At 41.6% G+C, this 14305-nt stretch overlaps 1 protein-coding gene across 6 annotated transcripts in view; it reads left to right on the top strand.

The window, feature by feature from the left end:
- Positions 1-14305, top strand: part of METAP1D (methionyl aminopeptidase type 1D, mitochondrial) — a 300094-nt gene that overhangs the window by 265821 nt on the left and 19968 nt on the right. For 5 of the 6 annotated variants that reach the window (XM_068247038.1, XM_068247040.1, XM_068247042.1 and 2 more), the window contains one exon: positions 5764-5811. The exons of the other annotated variant lie outside the window; for it this stretch is intronic. In XM_068247038.1, coding sequence (XP_068103139.1) covers positions 5764-5811 — 48 coding nt within the window. The remainder of the gene's footprint in view (positions 1-5763; positions 5812-14305) is intronic. 6 annotated transcript variants of the gene reach the window in all.

Below are 14305 nucleotides of genomic sequence, written 5' to 3' on the forward strand. Positions count from 1 at the left end.
GGCAGCAGAGGTTACACAAAGTGTGTTTGTTAAATAATCTGACCATGCAGACTGGCTATACATGCCTTCTGCAGCGATGTCCCATGCAGAGGATCCTGGAAGAGTAGTAAACATTGAACATTTGCAGTTAATGAGCTCTACCTCAGCTTATCAGGTGGGAGGCACGCTAAACATTAAAATCATTTTAAAAGTTAACCTGAAGCTTGAAGAAGAAAAAAAGTTTCATGCTTATGTCAGTTGGGGGAAGTTTCTGGATGCTCCAGACACTCCTCTGATGTCCAGGACCCCCCACTTCCGGGCCTATCCCTCTGCCCCTTCGTAGCCGCTCGGCCACACTATGCAGCCGTTCCCTGCACGAGGATAAAAGACGTGCACAAGTGGCTCCGTGATACTGCGCAGTTGTGGGCCGTACTGTGCGGCTTCACAGACCCCTCGTACAAGGAGGGGAGCGTGGCCACAAGCAAACTTCATCTTTGATGTTGAAGATTGCAAAAGGGCCCCAGCGCAAGAACAGAAAGGCTTTGGACCATCCAGGGGCTTCCCCCTACTGAGATAAGCATCTAACTTTTTTATTGTGATTTCAGGTTTACTGTGGAAAAGATAGGCAGGGGTATTGCTATATGTATACCCACTGGAGAGGGTTTATGTTAATTCCTGACCCTGAGACTCCTATGAAGTTTTTTTGTTTTGTTTTTTTACAAATTTAGCATGATAAATGGTATAAGGGGCACAAAACAGCCACAAAAATCCAAAAACCGTTTAAACCCCTCACCCCACTATCCAAAACAAAAATACATGTATCCTGGAGTTGGAATTTAAAAGATGAAAAAAAGCAACATGGGGGAAGTTCAACTTAGTTTTTACTGTTAATGGAACCTGAAGTGAGAGGTACATGGAGGCTGCCATATTTATTTCCTTTTGAACAATACCAGTTTCCTGGCAGACATTCTGTTCTCTTGGGCTGCAGTAGTGTCTGAATTGTGGCTAATTTTGTCAGATTTTTTGTCAGAAACATATGATCTGCATGCTTGTTCAGGTTGTGGAGCCAAATGTATTAGAGGTAGAGGATCAGCAAGACAGCCAGGTAATAGGTATTGCTTACAAACCCATATTATAAAAATTAACAGCAATATACCCTCTTGGCATATATATATTTAAAAAGTTCAATCCCTAAGGTAACTATTTATGTATTTATTTTAGTTGTCTTTTTTTTCTGCAAAAGTTTTATTTGGGTAATTATAAGAGTGTGGGAGGTAAGGAGTTAATTGGAAATGTATGTGTGCATCTTTTTATTAAAATAAATGTATGTACGTGTAATTTTACTATTCGGCCACAAGATGTCATTGCACATTATCTTCCTGAGCGTACTATAAGTATGCTAACAGGAAGTAATGTGTGGCTGTGTAACTTTTTCATTGATGCCGGTGATCATTGACACGTGTACTTAGATTCATGAATGGGAACTGCAGCGTCGAGAACGCGCGCAGGAGCGAGCGCGGCCACTTGTCGCAACAGACTATTTTCTATGTCCCTGAGCAGGAACTGTAATCCTGTGGGATGTAGATAATCCATCTGAAACCACGTAAGTGGTTAAATGCTTTTTTCTGCTGGAGAGAAAATGACTTAGGAGTAGTAACTTGACACTTACCTTAAAGGGCAATTGAGGCAAGAGGGATATGGAGGCTGCCATATGTATTTCCTTTTAAGCAATACCAGTTGCCTGGCAGTCCTGTCGATCTCTAATACTTTTAGCCATAGACCCTGAACAGGGATGCAGCAGATCAGGTTTTTCTGACATTATTGTCAGATCTGACAAGATTAGCTGCATGCTTGTTTCTAGTGTTATTCAGAAACTACTGCAGCCAACAGACCAGTAGGGCTGCCAGGCAACTGGTATTGTTAAAAAGGAGATAAATATGGCCACATTTATATTCCTCTCACTTCAGTTCTCCTTTAAAGAGAATCTGTACTCTAAAATTCTTACAATAAAAAGCATACCATTCTATTCATTATGTTCTCCTGGGCCCCTCTGTGCTGTTTCTGCCACTCCCTGCTGCAATCCTGGCTTGTAATTGCCATTTTATGCAGTGTTTAGAAACAAAAGACATGGCTGCTAACCAGCTTGTGATAGGCTGAGGGGAGCTCAGTCTGTGAATCATACAGGGCCTGCAGTGGGCGTGGAGAGGGTGTGTGTAGCTTCTATCCTATCACAAGCAGACCTGCACATACCAGCCTGAGTGCCTGAGCCCGACAAAGCCGTCAGAGGAAAGAAGATTAGATTATATAACAGAGATAATACAGCCACTGTGCAACAAGGAAAGGCTGCAGTAAGCCAGAGCACATTAGAACAGGTATAGACATCAAACAAATGATAGCGCTCATAGGCTGCAACTGAATTGTAGACCAACAGAGGCATGCAGAGCCCCACTGGGCTAAATACATGCCTTGAATGCAAATCAGATGCAAATCATGTACTAGTCCTAATCTATAAGTTGAATGCAAATTGATGCACATGGATGCAGCTAGCCATAAGTATACTTACATGAGTTTTGTACAGCAGGAGACATTGGCAGCGCTTCCAAACAGAGGCTGCACCCGAATTGACTACCTGCAATAGATGTGCAGAGCTCCACAATTGAGGACTAAAATACACAACATGCATTCAACACAGGTACAGCAAAGGAGGATGTTAGCTTCAGTACAAATAATATGTGCACAAATTATTCCCTACTAGACTTCCCCCACGGCGGTGACAGGTCCTCTTGGGGAAGACCTACTGCTAGTCTAACGATAAAACACGATTTTTTCCTAGTGCTGCTAGTCATAAAATGGTATTATTATTATTATTTAGCATTTATATAGCGCCGACATATTACGCAGCGCTGTACAGTGTATATATATATCTTGTCACTAACTGTCCCTCAAAGGAGCTCACAATCTAATCCCTACCATTGCCATATGTCTATATTAGGTAGTGTAAGTACTGTAGTCTAGGGCCAATTTTTTAGGGGGAGCCAATTAACTTATTCGTATGTTTTTGGAATGTTGGAGGAAACCGGAGTGCCCGGAGGAAACCCACGCAGACACGGAGAGAACATACAAACTCTTTGCAGATAGTGCCCTGGCTGGGATTCGAACCAGGGACCCAGCGCTGCAAGGCGAGAGAGCTAACCACTACGCCACCGTGCTGCCGGTATACACATTTCTCTCAAACGGACATCAAACAAATGACAGCGCTCATAGGCTGCAACTGAATTGTAGACCAACAGAGGCATGCAGAGCCCCACAGGGCTAAATACATGCCTTAACTAGCGGTAGGTCTTCCCCGAGAGAACCCGTCACCGCCGTGGGGAAGTCTAGTAGGGAAACATTTATGCACATATTATTTATACTGAAGCTAACGTCCTCTTTTTATTGTATCGTGTGTGGCCACCTTGAGTATGTTGGTCCACAACCTATATCTCAGAAATTGTTGGGAACTCAAGCTATGGCCAATCACTAATCACTATCACTTATAATGCAATCTGTGACCTCTGGGTTGGACGCCAAATTTGTAGTTCACATAGACAATTCCTGAAAAGAGGAGTCTTCAGTTAGAGCTGGTATGACCGTAAACAGCGGTGCAAATTAACAGTCAGGGCTCTTTTCTACTATTAAATGCGATCGAGTGTGCGATCCTATCGCAATCGCGTTTCAATTTCCACCATGCGATTGTGATTGAGCTACTATACTCATTATAGTAAAGCTCAAATTGCATCCAAAACGCGGCAGGACGACAATTGCGCTTTGACCAAAATCGCATCCCACTAATGGAAATTGCTGCTGCAGTTTCCATTTGTTTAATCTACCTTGAGATTTGCGATCAAATCGCAGGGTAGTGGAAAAAGGCCCTCAGTTGGATTTCATCACTATACTAAGGGTCTTATCTAGAGATGGTCAATATGATGCTGTTAATTCTGGCTTGCATGTAATTGAATTCCAAGCTGCATACAATTTCAATTCAGTTTACATGCAAGCCAGAATTGGTTACACATCACTTAAAACCGTATTTACACGCCCAGTGTAGTTGTGGAGCGTGCACCACCAGTGTGTTAATAAATGAGGCACATGTGGAATTATTTTAACCATAGCGAGTTGTAGAATACATTTTGGTGTGTTTTAAAGCTTTAACCTACGTCAAATAACAAATAATTAGGGAATTTTTTTTATCAAACTTGGGAAAGTTTTAGCAAAACTACAGGAGACATATGCGGTAACATTTTAACCGTGATAAGTAGTAAGTAATATAGAGTTTAGAGTGTTTTAGGGTTGAGGCCCATGTCTTGTGTTTTTGTTTTAGTCACATACTGAATCAAAAGCAATACAATTCTCGCATATTCTGTACCATAATAAAATACTTGTAAAATGAAAACAAAGTGACAATATGAAAGAAAATACATATATTGTTATCTTAGGAACTTGGCTTTATAAATATCTATGCCATGAGGGTATATTACTATTATTTTTGCAAATAAGGTCTATAGTGTACAATAAAAAAAAGCAAAAAACTCAAATCAAAACAAAAAGACACCTTTATTTCCAAATACAATATTGTCACCATACGTTGTACTAGGAACATAATCTAAATGTTGTAATAACCAGGATGGATAAGCAAATACAATTTGTGGGGTTAACTTATACTTAGCACTGTTTATTGTAAAGCTATAATCGATGTAAATGGAGAAATAGTGTGTTTTTTCTATTTGTTCCCCTTATTTTCCCTTTAAAATGAACAGAAAATAAGGTAATTGCTAAACAAAAATATCACCCACTAAAAGCCTAATTTGTCTTGAAAAAAAACAATATATAGATCATTTGGGTGTTATAAGTAGTAATAAAGTTATTGGCGAATGAATGGGAGCAGCGCTGATATGTGAAAATTCCTCTCTGGCTGAAGTGGTCAAGTATGACTAGAATTGTAGAGCTCCCTCAGCAGTGGGAGAAGGTGTGCAAAGTCAGAAATTCTCACTCTACTAGGTGTAAAAGGCTGCCTTCCAGAAGCTATTTACAGGTAGGTACTTTCAGAGTATGTATTGCAAAAAGTGCACAAAACTTTGCAAAAACTGGAAAACAATCCATACACTTTAAAAGAAAATTAAGTTTTAAGGGAAAAAAAAGAACTTGGGTATTGATTGATTCATACTGCTGTGGGCTGCAACATAGCTACACTTTACTGCTTGTACCTCACCACGGCAGCTGTCAGTGCCCTGCCTGCAGCAGAGGATCAGTGCCAGGCCATAGACTAGATTCCTTCATACTGCACATGCAAACATTCATGTTTTTCCCCAACAAAGGTATAAGAAATAAATTGGTAACTTGCCCCTTCACTTTCCATATTTATCATGAATGTTTTGGCTTGCCTGCATGTTTCCTTTACAAAGAGGTGCATGAACTGTATGTAATATGCCGATTTTCCCATCTCATACATCGGTTTATCTGGACTTGCCATGATTTGTTTGTAGCAGCATCGCCCCTTAGTATGTGCAGCATGCATTTCATATGTTAAAGCCTGGCTGTCATTATGGCAGACTGTGATTTATACTGACACCTGCTATGGGCTGCTGCCTGAGCTGGAAGCCAGACACACTGAATGGAATGGAATATTGTGAGGAGGTAACATTATCTACACATTCCATTCCATAGAGCCATCTTGAAGCAGAATGGTATTCCCTGAGGCTGCTGTAATATATGTAAATATCTTGTGTGTGTTTTTTTCTTTTCTAGCAAATGTTAATGATATGGAAATGGAAGAAGGGATGGCATTTACTATAGGTCAGTATAATTCCTTTACATATTTTTCTATAAATAAGTCACATGGAAGATAACAACTGGTTGTCATCATAAGTAGGAATAAGCTGGTGTTTACCAGGAAATTATTTTTTGCAGGTATAATGTCCAATTTTCTTATTCTCCCTTAAAGAAGAACTTAAAGGACAACTGTAGTGAGGGGTTTATGGAGGCTGACATATTTATTTCCTTTTAAACAATACCAGTTGCCTGGCAGCCCTGCTGATCTATATGGCTGCAGTAGTGTATGAATCATACCAGAAACAAGCATGCAGCTAATCTTGTCAGATCTGACAATAATGTCAGAAACACCTGATCTGCTGCATGCTTGTTAAGGGTCTATGGCTAAATGTATTAGAGCAGGCATGGGCAAACTCGGCCCTCCAGCTGTTATGGAACTACAAGTCCCACAATGCATTTTCCTTTATGAGTCATGACTGTGGCTGTCAGACTCCTGCAATGCATTGTGGGACTTGTAGTTCCTTAACAGCTGGAGGGCCAAGTTTGCCCATGCCTGTATTAGAGGCAGAGGATTAGCAGGATAGCCAGGCAACTGGTATTGCTTAAAAGGAAATAAATATGGCAGCCTCCATATTCCTCTCACTACAGTTGTCCTTTAAACCCAGAATGGAACTTCATCCCAATCAATAGCTGATACCCCCTTTACCATGAGAAATATTTACCTTTTCTCAAATTGATCATCAGGGATGTCTATATGATTGATATTGTGGTGAAACGCCTCCCACAGTGTGATGGCAGGGCCATGGCAGCTTCCTATAGGTCATCCTTGTTGCATTGTGGGATATAACGTCTGTTTCCAACTGCCAAGCAAGCTGTATCTCCCTCCATATCAGGATTTTTTTTAAGCCTATCGCAATGTTAGTCGGTGCATTTATAGATAACTAGGCCCTTTAGTTAACAGGCACTTGGTGTGGTCGTGGCCACCCGCACACACACGCCCACCCGCACGCCAGCATGGATGCAGATACTTGCCAATGTATTAGTGAATTAGGTAGGATGGCAGTTGGTGCTGTTTGTTTTCTTTCTTGTCTGCGAGCAGTAAAGGTGATTACTTGCAGACTCGCGGTGGATCAAACAACATGAACAAATTACATAGCAAATATCAATCATTTCTTGATCAATTTTTTTTAATTTCTCACTTTGCAATGGGTATGTACATATTATGCCATCTGGAAAGTTTGGCAACTTTTTGTTAAAGTTCTGTTTGATCCCCTAGCCTAAGCCTGATTTAACCATTTTTGGAAAGCTGAAAGTCCTGGCTTTCCTTTGCACTGGGTGCCGAGTCAATGCGATGCCCCATTCCCAAGTTAGGGAGGGTTTGGGGGACAGGTGTCCCCTGCACTTTGCTGCAGAGAGCACAGTGGAATTGAGTCTCCTGCCCATGCCAGTAAGACCGAGAGGAGATGAGGGTGCATAGATGTGCTGCTCCTTCATCTGTAATGAGAGATCCAGGGCACTTGACATGAGTTTGGAAGACACAGATTTATGCTGCGAAGGAAGAAGACAACCTACCGGGTGTGCTGCTTATCATCATGTCTGGTTCATCCCGTACTTCTGTAATTGCACTTTCTGCAGCCAAGTTCAGGGGACACCCCTCTTTCAAAACTCAATAACTTGGGAACTGAGTATCATACCAACTCGGGACCTGATTCAACAGAAAGCCGGGGCTTCCAGCTTTCCAAAAATGGTCAGATCTCCTGGGGGGGAGCAAACAGAACTTTAACAAAAAGCTGCCACACTTTTCAGATGGAATAATATATCTTGCAAGTATCTTGCAATGTATTGATTTATTTCCCCAACTTACTACTACCTTTTTGGTAAAGTTCCTCTAAGATCTCATAGAGGTCCTGTGCTAAGGCTGAGATCTGGAAGCTCTTGGCCAGCTACTAGGTTCAATGTTATAAAAAAAAACCACGATGCCTGGCTTTTTGAGGTACAGGCGTCAAAAGATTTTCACCTTTTGTATTTATACAGGATGTCCAGCTGATAGGCCATAGTATATAGAATTAAGGAGCGTGGACTAGCCCAGTCTGATGCCTGGTACACACTATGCAATTTCCAATCAGATAGATGGGTCAATAGATAATTTCCAACAGAACCGATCTGATTTCTGATTTTTTTTTTCTGATCGATTTTCTGTTCACTTCTATGCAAATCGATCAGAAGAACAATCGGAAATCAGATCGGACCTGTCGGAAATTATCTATTCGACCCATCCATCTGATGGGAAATTGTATGGTGTGTATTAGGCTTGAGGTCACTTTCAGAGCGGCCCACTCACTGGCACACGGAAGGGGTTGTTCCGGGTGTCTGGAACCACCCCCTTGCACCTAGACCGGAAGTGCCTCCGGAATCTGAGCAGCGGCAGCCACTGAATGTAATAGTGCAGCTGCCGCTTGCTCATGTGTGTGCGCAGTAGGGGGGCCCGGGGCCCGCTAGCCGTGTGGGGGGGGAGCACTGTCACCCTCCCTATTGAGGGACCCCCCAGCCAGATATGCTGCTTCTTCCCCGCAGCCCTGCAGTCTCCCGGAGGCAGATCAGGGCTACGGCAAGATGGCTGCCGAAGCCCTGCTCTGGAGACTGTGTCTCCAGTACAGGGCTTCGGGAGCCATCTTGCCGTAGCCCTGCACTCTGCCTGTCAGCGCGGGAGATGTGCTGCAGGAGGATCATCGGGGAGCTGGTGCCAGATGCCAGGAGAGGAGAAGACTTCTGTCAGGTAAGTGATTTGTTTTTTTTTCACAGGTGCATTTTTTTTCTAGTTTCTGCTGCCCACATTACGATTTTCAGGTGTCTGCTGCCCACATTACGATTTTCAGGTGTCTGCTGCCCACATTACGATTTTCAGGTGTCTGCTGCCCACATTACGATTTTCAGGTGTCTGCTGCCCACATTACGATTTTCAGGTGTCTGCTGCCCACATTACGATTTTCAGGTGTCTGCTGCCCACATTACGATTTTCTGGTCACTGCTGCCCACATTACGATTTTCTGGTCACTGCTGCCCACATTGCGATTTTCAGGTGTCTGCTGCCCACATTACGATTTTCTGGTCACTGCTGCCCACATTACGATTTTCAGGTGTCTGCTGCCCACATTACGATTTTCTGGTCACTGCTGCCCACATTGCGATTTTCAGGTGTCTGCTGCCCATATTACGACTTTCAGGTGTCTGCTGCCCATATTACGATTTTCTGGTCACTGCTGCCCACATTGCGATTTTCAGGTGTCTGCTGCCCACATTACGATTTTCTGGTCTCTGCTGCCCACATTGCGATTTTCAGGTGTCTGCTGCCCACATTACGATTTTCTGGTCTCTGCTGCCCACATTACGATTTTCTGGTCACTGCTGCCCACATTGCGATTTTCAGGTGTCTGCTGCCCACATTACGATTTTCTGGTCACTGCTGCCCACATTGCGATTTTCAGGTGTCTGCTGCCCACATTACGATTTTCTGGTCTCTGCTGCCCACATTGCGATTTTCAGGTGTCTGCTGCCCACATTACGATTTTCAGGTGTCTGCTGCCCACATTACGATTTTCTGGTCACTGCTGCCCACATTGCGATTTTTAGTTGTCTGCTGCCCACATTATGATTTTCAGGTGTCTGCTGCCCACATTGCGATTTTCAGGTGTCTGCTGCCCACATTACGATTTTCAGGTGTCTGCTGCCCACATTACGATTTTCATGTGACTGCTGCCCACATTACGATTTTCTGGTCACTGCTGCCCACATTGCGATTTTCAGGTGTCTGCTGCCCACATTACGATTTTCATGTGACTGCTGCCCACATTACGATTTTCATGTGACTGCTGCCCACATTACGATTTTCTGGTCACTGCTGCCCACATTACGATTTTCTGGTCACTGCTGCCCACATTACGATTTTCTGGTCACTGCTGCCCACATTGCGATTTTCAGGTGTCTGCTGCCCACATTACGATTTTCAGGTGACTGCTGCCCACATTGCGATTTTCAGGTGTCTGCTGCCCACATTGCGATTTTCAGGTGTCTGCTGCCCACATTACGATTTTCTGGTCACTGCTGCCCACATTGCGATTTTCTGATGACTGCTGCCCACATTGCGATTTTCAGGTGTCTGCTGCCCACATTACGATTTTCTGGTCACTGCTGCCCACACATTGCGATTTTCTGGTGCCTGCTGCCCACATTGTGATTTTCTGGTGACTGCTGCCCACTTTACGATTATTTTCTGATGACTGCTGGCTGCTGCCCACATTACGATTATTTTCTGATGGCTGCTGCCCACATTACGATTATATATATACACTGGCTGTATGCAGGGGGAACTGGCTATATACACTGGCTATATGCAGGGGGATCTGGCTATATACACTGGCTATATGCAGGGGGAGGCATCTGGCTGCATACAGTGGGTATATGGGTATATACAGGGGGGGGGATCTCTGGCTATATATACAGGGGATCTGACTATATACACTGGCCATATATACAAGGGGGATCTGGCGAAATACAAGGGGGAATGTACTGAACGGGGAGTTATCTGGCTATATACTATAAATGGGGATCATATGGTTACTTATCCTAACTGGGGGGGGGCCTCATCTGGCTACCTGTGTGATAAATGGGGGTCATCTGGTCACCTATACTAAAGAGGGGTGGGGTAATTTTGTTATCCATAATAAAGGGGGGTTATCTGGCTACTTAATCACTGCCACATTATATATATTTTGGCGAAACGCTACTGCATCATGTGTATTTTGTAGGGAAACACTGCGCATTGTGTGTATTTTGTGGAGAAATGCTGTGCATCATGTGGATTTTGTGGGCAAACGAATGCGCGGTAGTGTGCGGCTTGCCAAAAGAGACCTATCAGGAACCCCCCCCTTGAAAATCCTGGATTTGCCCCTGGGCCCACTTGCTGATTCATATGAAATCCATGTATAATGCCAATGTGCATCGGGAATATACAGCTCTGATTTGCTGAAATTACTGGCCAGTAAAAGCTGAGCAGCCCTGATGCACATCAATGCTATAAACAGGGGGCAAGTACTAGTACGTGAGTCACTTTGGAGTGACCATGTAGAACAGCTTCATCACACTGTAATTCCATGCCCCTATTAGCAGGACACTAAATGATAACTGTAAGAGGTATATTAGACCCCTATTCGAATCTGTGTAAAGCTGAAAACTTTTCTTGACCTTATTCAAACTTTTTAAAGTGCCCCCTAAATAAGATTGCATTTCTTTTTTGTGCAGCTTTTCACAATGCTGAATTTGGAAAATGAGTTTGTAAAAGGCTATCACATCTGTTTCTGCATCCAGCACTTTCTTATATAAGGTTACAGGCATTGATCATAGGCACACCCTCCTGCATTGGAGCAGTGATTGGTTTAAAGTCATGTGGGCAAGGAGGGGCCAGGACCACGGCTCCACCTGGCCATACAGTTGTATTCAAGTGATTGGGCATTTGCACTCCATTGTGGGATTTTGCCATATGACTTTAAAGCAGAATATAACCCAGCATTGCTTCTTTGCTCTAAAAAATTATTTACAGCATATTCTATACAACCAGCATTTTTTTTTTACTAGACCAACATTCAAAGGGTTAGTCACAGAGCTTGAAAGTTCAGTGCAGTGAAATGTGGACGCATCCGAAGTTGTAGATAATGTTATCTTGTGTTTACTTAATTGTATCAAGTGAGGAATGTGACACATTCTCTGACTGTGGAGAAGCTGCTGGACACAGACAGAGACAAAGCATTTCTGAATTGAATACCTAATGAATAAAACCAGTTATTAATAAAATGCAAAGTCGGCTCACAAAGCAAAAAAACTGTACTTTTGGGAACGTATAATTTCTAAATGAATAATAATACTTATGCACAAATGCAAATATGATAACCGTATGGCATATAAAAAGTAGGAAAACATATTTTTATTGAATATTATGTCAGGGTTTTATACCGCTTTAAACCACACTATATGAATATGAGGTTATGACTATGAACACAGAAGGAAATATGCACTACATGTGGGCATGTAAGGCTTTGGTTTTCTTAATTTTTCAAAGAACTGCGGTGGGGTTGATAAATCTGTGTCAAGATTGACTATGGCACTTTATAATCCTCAGAGAGCATCAGGATCATCAGATAGACAATAGATTCCCAACTCCTACTCTAAAGCAGCCCATACACTCAGCCGATTTTCTGGCCGACCGATCGATCGCGATCGATCGATCGATCGCAAATCGGTTGGTCAATCGACCGATCGACGGCCGATTTCGATCGATTTCGATGGATTTCCATCGAACTAGCAGGGTGGAAAATTTAGGTCGATCTGATGAGATTGCTTATCAGTTTGCATTGGCCTTAATGGAAATCTGATGGCAAAAAAATGCCATCAGATCGAATTTCAACAGATTTCAAACTGAAATCTATTGGAATTCTATCCTGGTAAAAAATGTTCTAAAAACGCATCAGATAGATCATCAGATGCATTTCTTATCTGTCTGCTGCCAATCTGACGAGTGTATGGGCACCTTTACTCTCCATGGTCCTTCAAGTGTACCTGAGCCAAAGCTTGCGTAGAAAATCACTTATCTAAAAAGAGGAAAGCCTCTTTATCCTACATAGGTTCCTCACAGTGTCCTCCATTGCAAACCGCAGACCCTCCATAGATTACCGTCAAGGGCTTGCCGGAAATCTGATCGGGGACACGGTTCTCTTCAATCACAAGCATGGCCTCACTGAGCCTACGCAAGTATGGCTGCACCTATGCAGTAAGGATACAGAAGCAACCCCCTCCTTAGGTAAGTTTGTGTTTGGGTTCTCTTTAAAGAGCCTTGTAAAGAGCTCTCTGTCTACAGTGGGGTTTTTTTTGTTTTTTTTTTGTAAGTTTACAAAATTGGCCTCTTTTCTTTCATTTTTCTTTTTAAGAAAGTTATTAGGTTTCCTGATCGCTAATCACAAACGCATTAGAATTTTTTTCAATTTTGAAAAGTCAAATATGCGTTCATCTTTACTGTATTTAATGCATTATTTGTTTCTTCTCAATATGAATTTTATTGTAGACTTTTTTAGTGTAGAAGTGCAAAGCATTTTAAATGGAGGCGGAATGGTGGTATAGTGGGTGGAGCTAAAGTGGCAGCTTATTCCATCAGATTTCTTAGTTACCAATTAGTTCCCCACATGTTTGAAAGGTCTGCCTTCACTGAAAGGATTTGACTTATTATATGTTTATCACACAGCAGTAAAACTCATTTTTGTAATATTTTCCTAATTTAAAAAAAATATTTTTACAAAACAATAAAATAAATAAATTAGAAAGGCTATATTGTGCCATTCAAATATTCCATATTCTTTCAAACTTTATTTTTTAAGTTAACAGGCTTGACAACAAAGCACTTTAACAATAACATGTTTATTGAGAATATTAATTTGTCTTTAAAATTGTAACAAAAATAATTGAAACTTGTAAGTAAAAGGCACAGTTTCAGTTTAATAGTTACACGAAACATTATCATTATACTTATGTAACAAATGTAAAAAATAGATTCATGATGGTGTAAAATTACATTTGTATTTAAAGTCACTTTCTGTCAGCATGCTTGTGTTAAATATGAAAAAAAAGTATATACATTAAATTTAACACATATCCCTGTTAAGTGTTAAAAGCCAGCATTGACTTGTATTAAAGGAAGACCTAAGTAAAAAAAAATAATAATGAGGTAAATGTGTGTATGTACAGTGCCAAGCATACAAATAACTAGGCTGTGGTCCTTTTTTCTTTTTTTTTGCCTGAAGAAGTTAACATTTAAGTATGCAAGTGGCAATTACTCTCCATTTGGGACCTTGTTAAACTATAGAGTAACCGTCGCTGATAAGGAATTACAGCCATAAAACTCTTACCTCTAAGAGAACATCTTCTGAGATCAGGGAAGAGCTAAAAAGGGTCAGTGGTTCATAAACGTTAGCTCTCACATACTTCAAAAACTGTGTCAATGAACAGAGACCATGAAACACTAAAAACTTAAAAAGCAGAATAAACATAAAATAATACTGTGGGACATCTAAAAAAACATTTTTAGGAGTGGGGAGGATAGATACAATTGTTTATCTCATCAGTTTATTTTTACCTCTGTATTCCTTTAAGCAGCTGGGTAATATTGAGTCTCTGCAATGCTTAGCAATAGGTGGATAAAATAGAGCATAGGCAGTGCAGTTAACAGCTAATATGTGACCCAAATAATTTTTTGATATAATAAAAAGACCATAAAGTATGGAATGAAAAGTTAAGTAATTTTTGTGATTATTTTAATCACCTTTTTTCTCGTTTATAACATGCTTTGAAGATCACCTAATTTAGCCCGTATGTGTCATGGAATGCCTGGTCATTTCTTGATGAGTAGCCCCAAGGAGTTGAGTCCCCAGTCAGTAATTTCTCAGGAACTGTCCATTCTGTTACCTCTCAAGCTGCC

Source organism: Hyperolius riggenbachi, chromosome 7 (genome assembly GCF_040937935.1).
Source record: "Hyperolius riggenbachi isolate aHypRig1 chromosome 7, aHypRig1.pri, whole genome shotgun sequence".
Lineage (NCBI taxonomy): Eukaryota > Metazoa > Chordata > Amphibia > Anura > Hyperoliidae > Hyperolius > Hyperolius riggenbachi.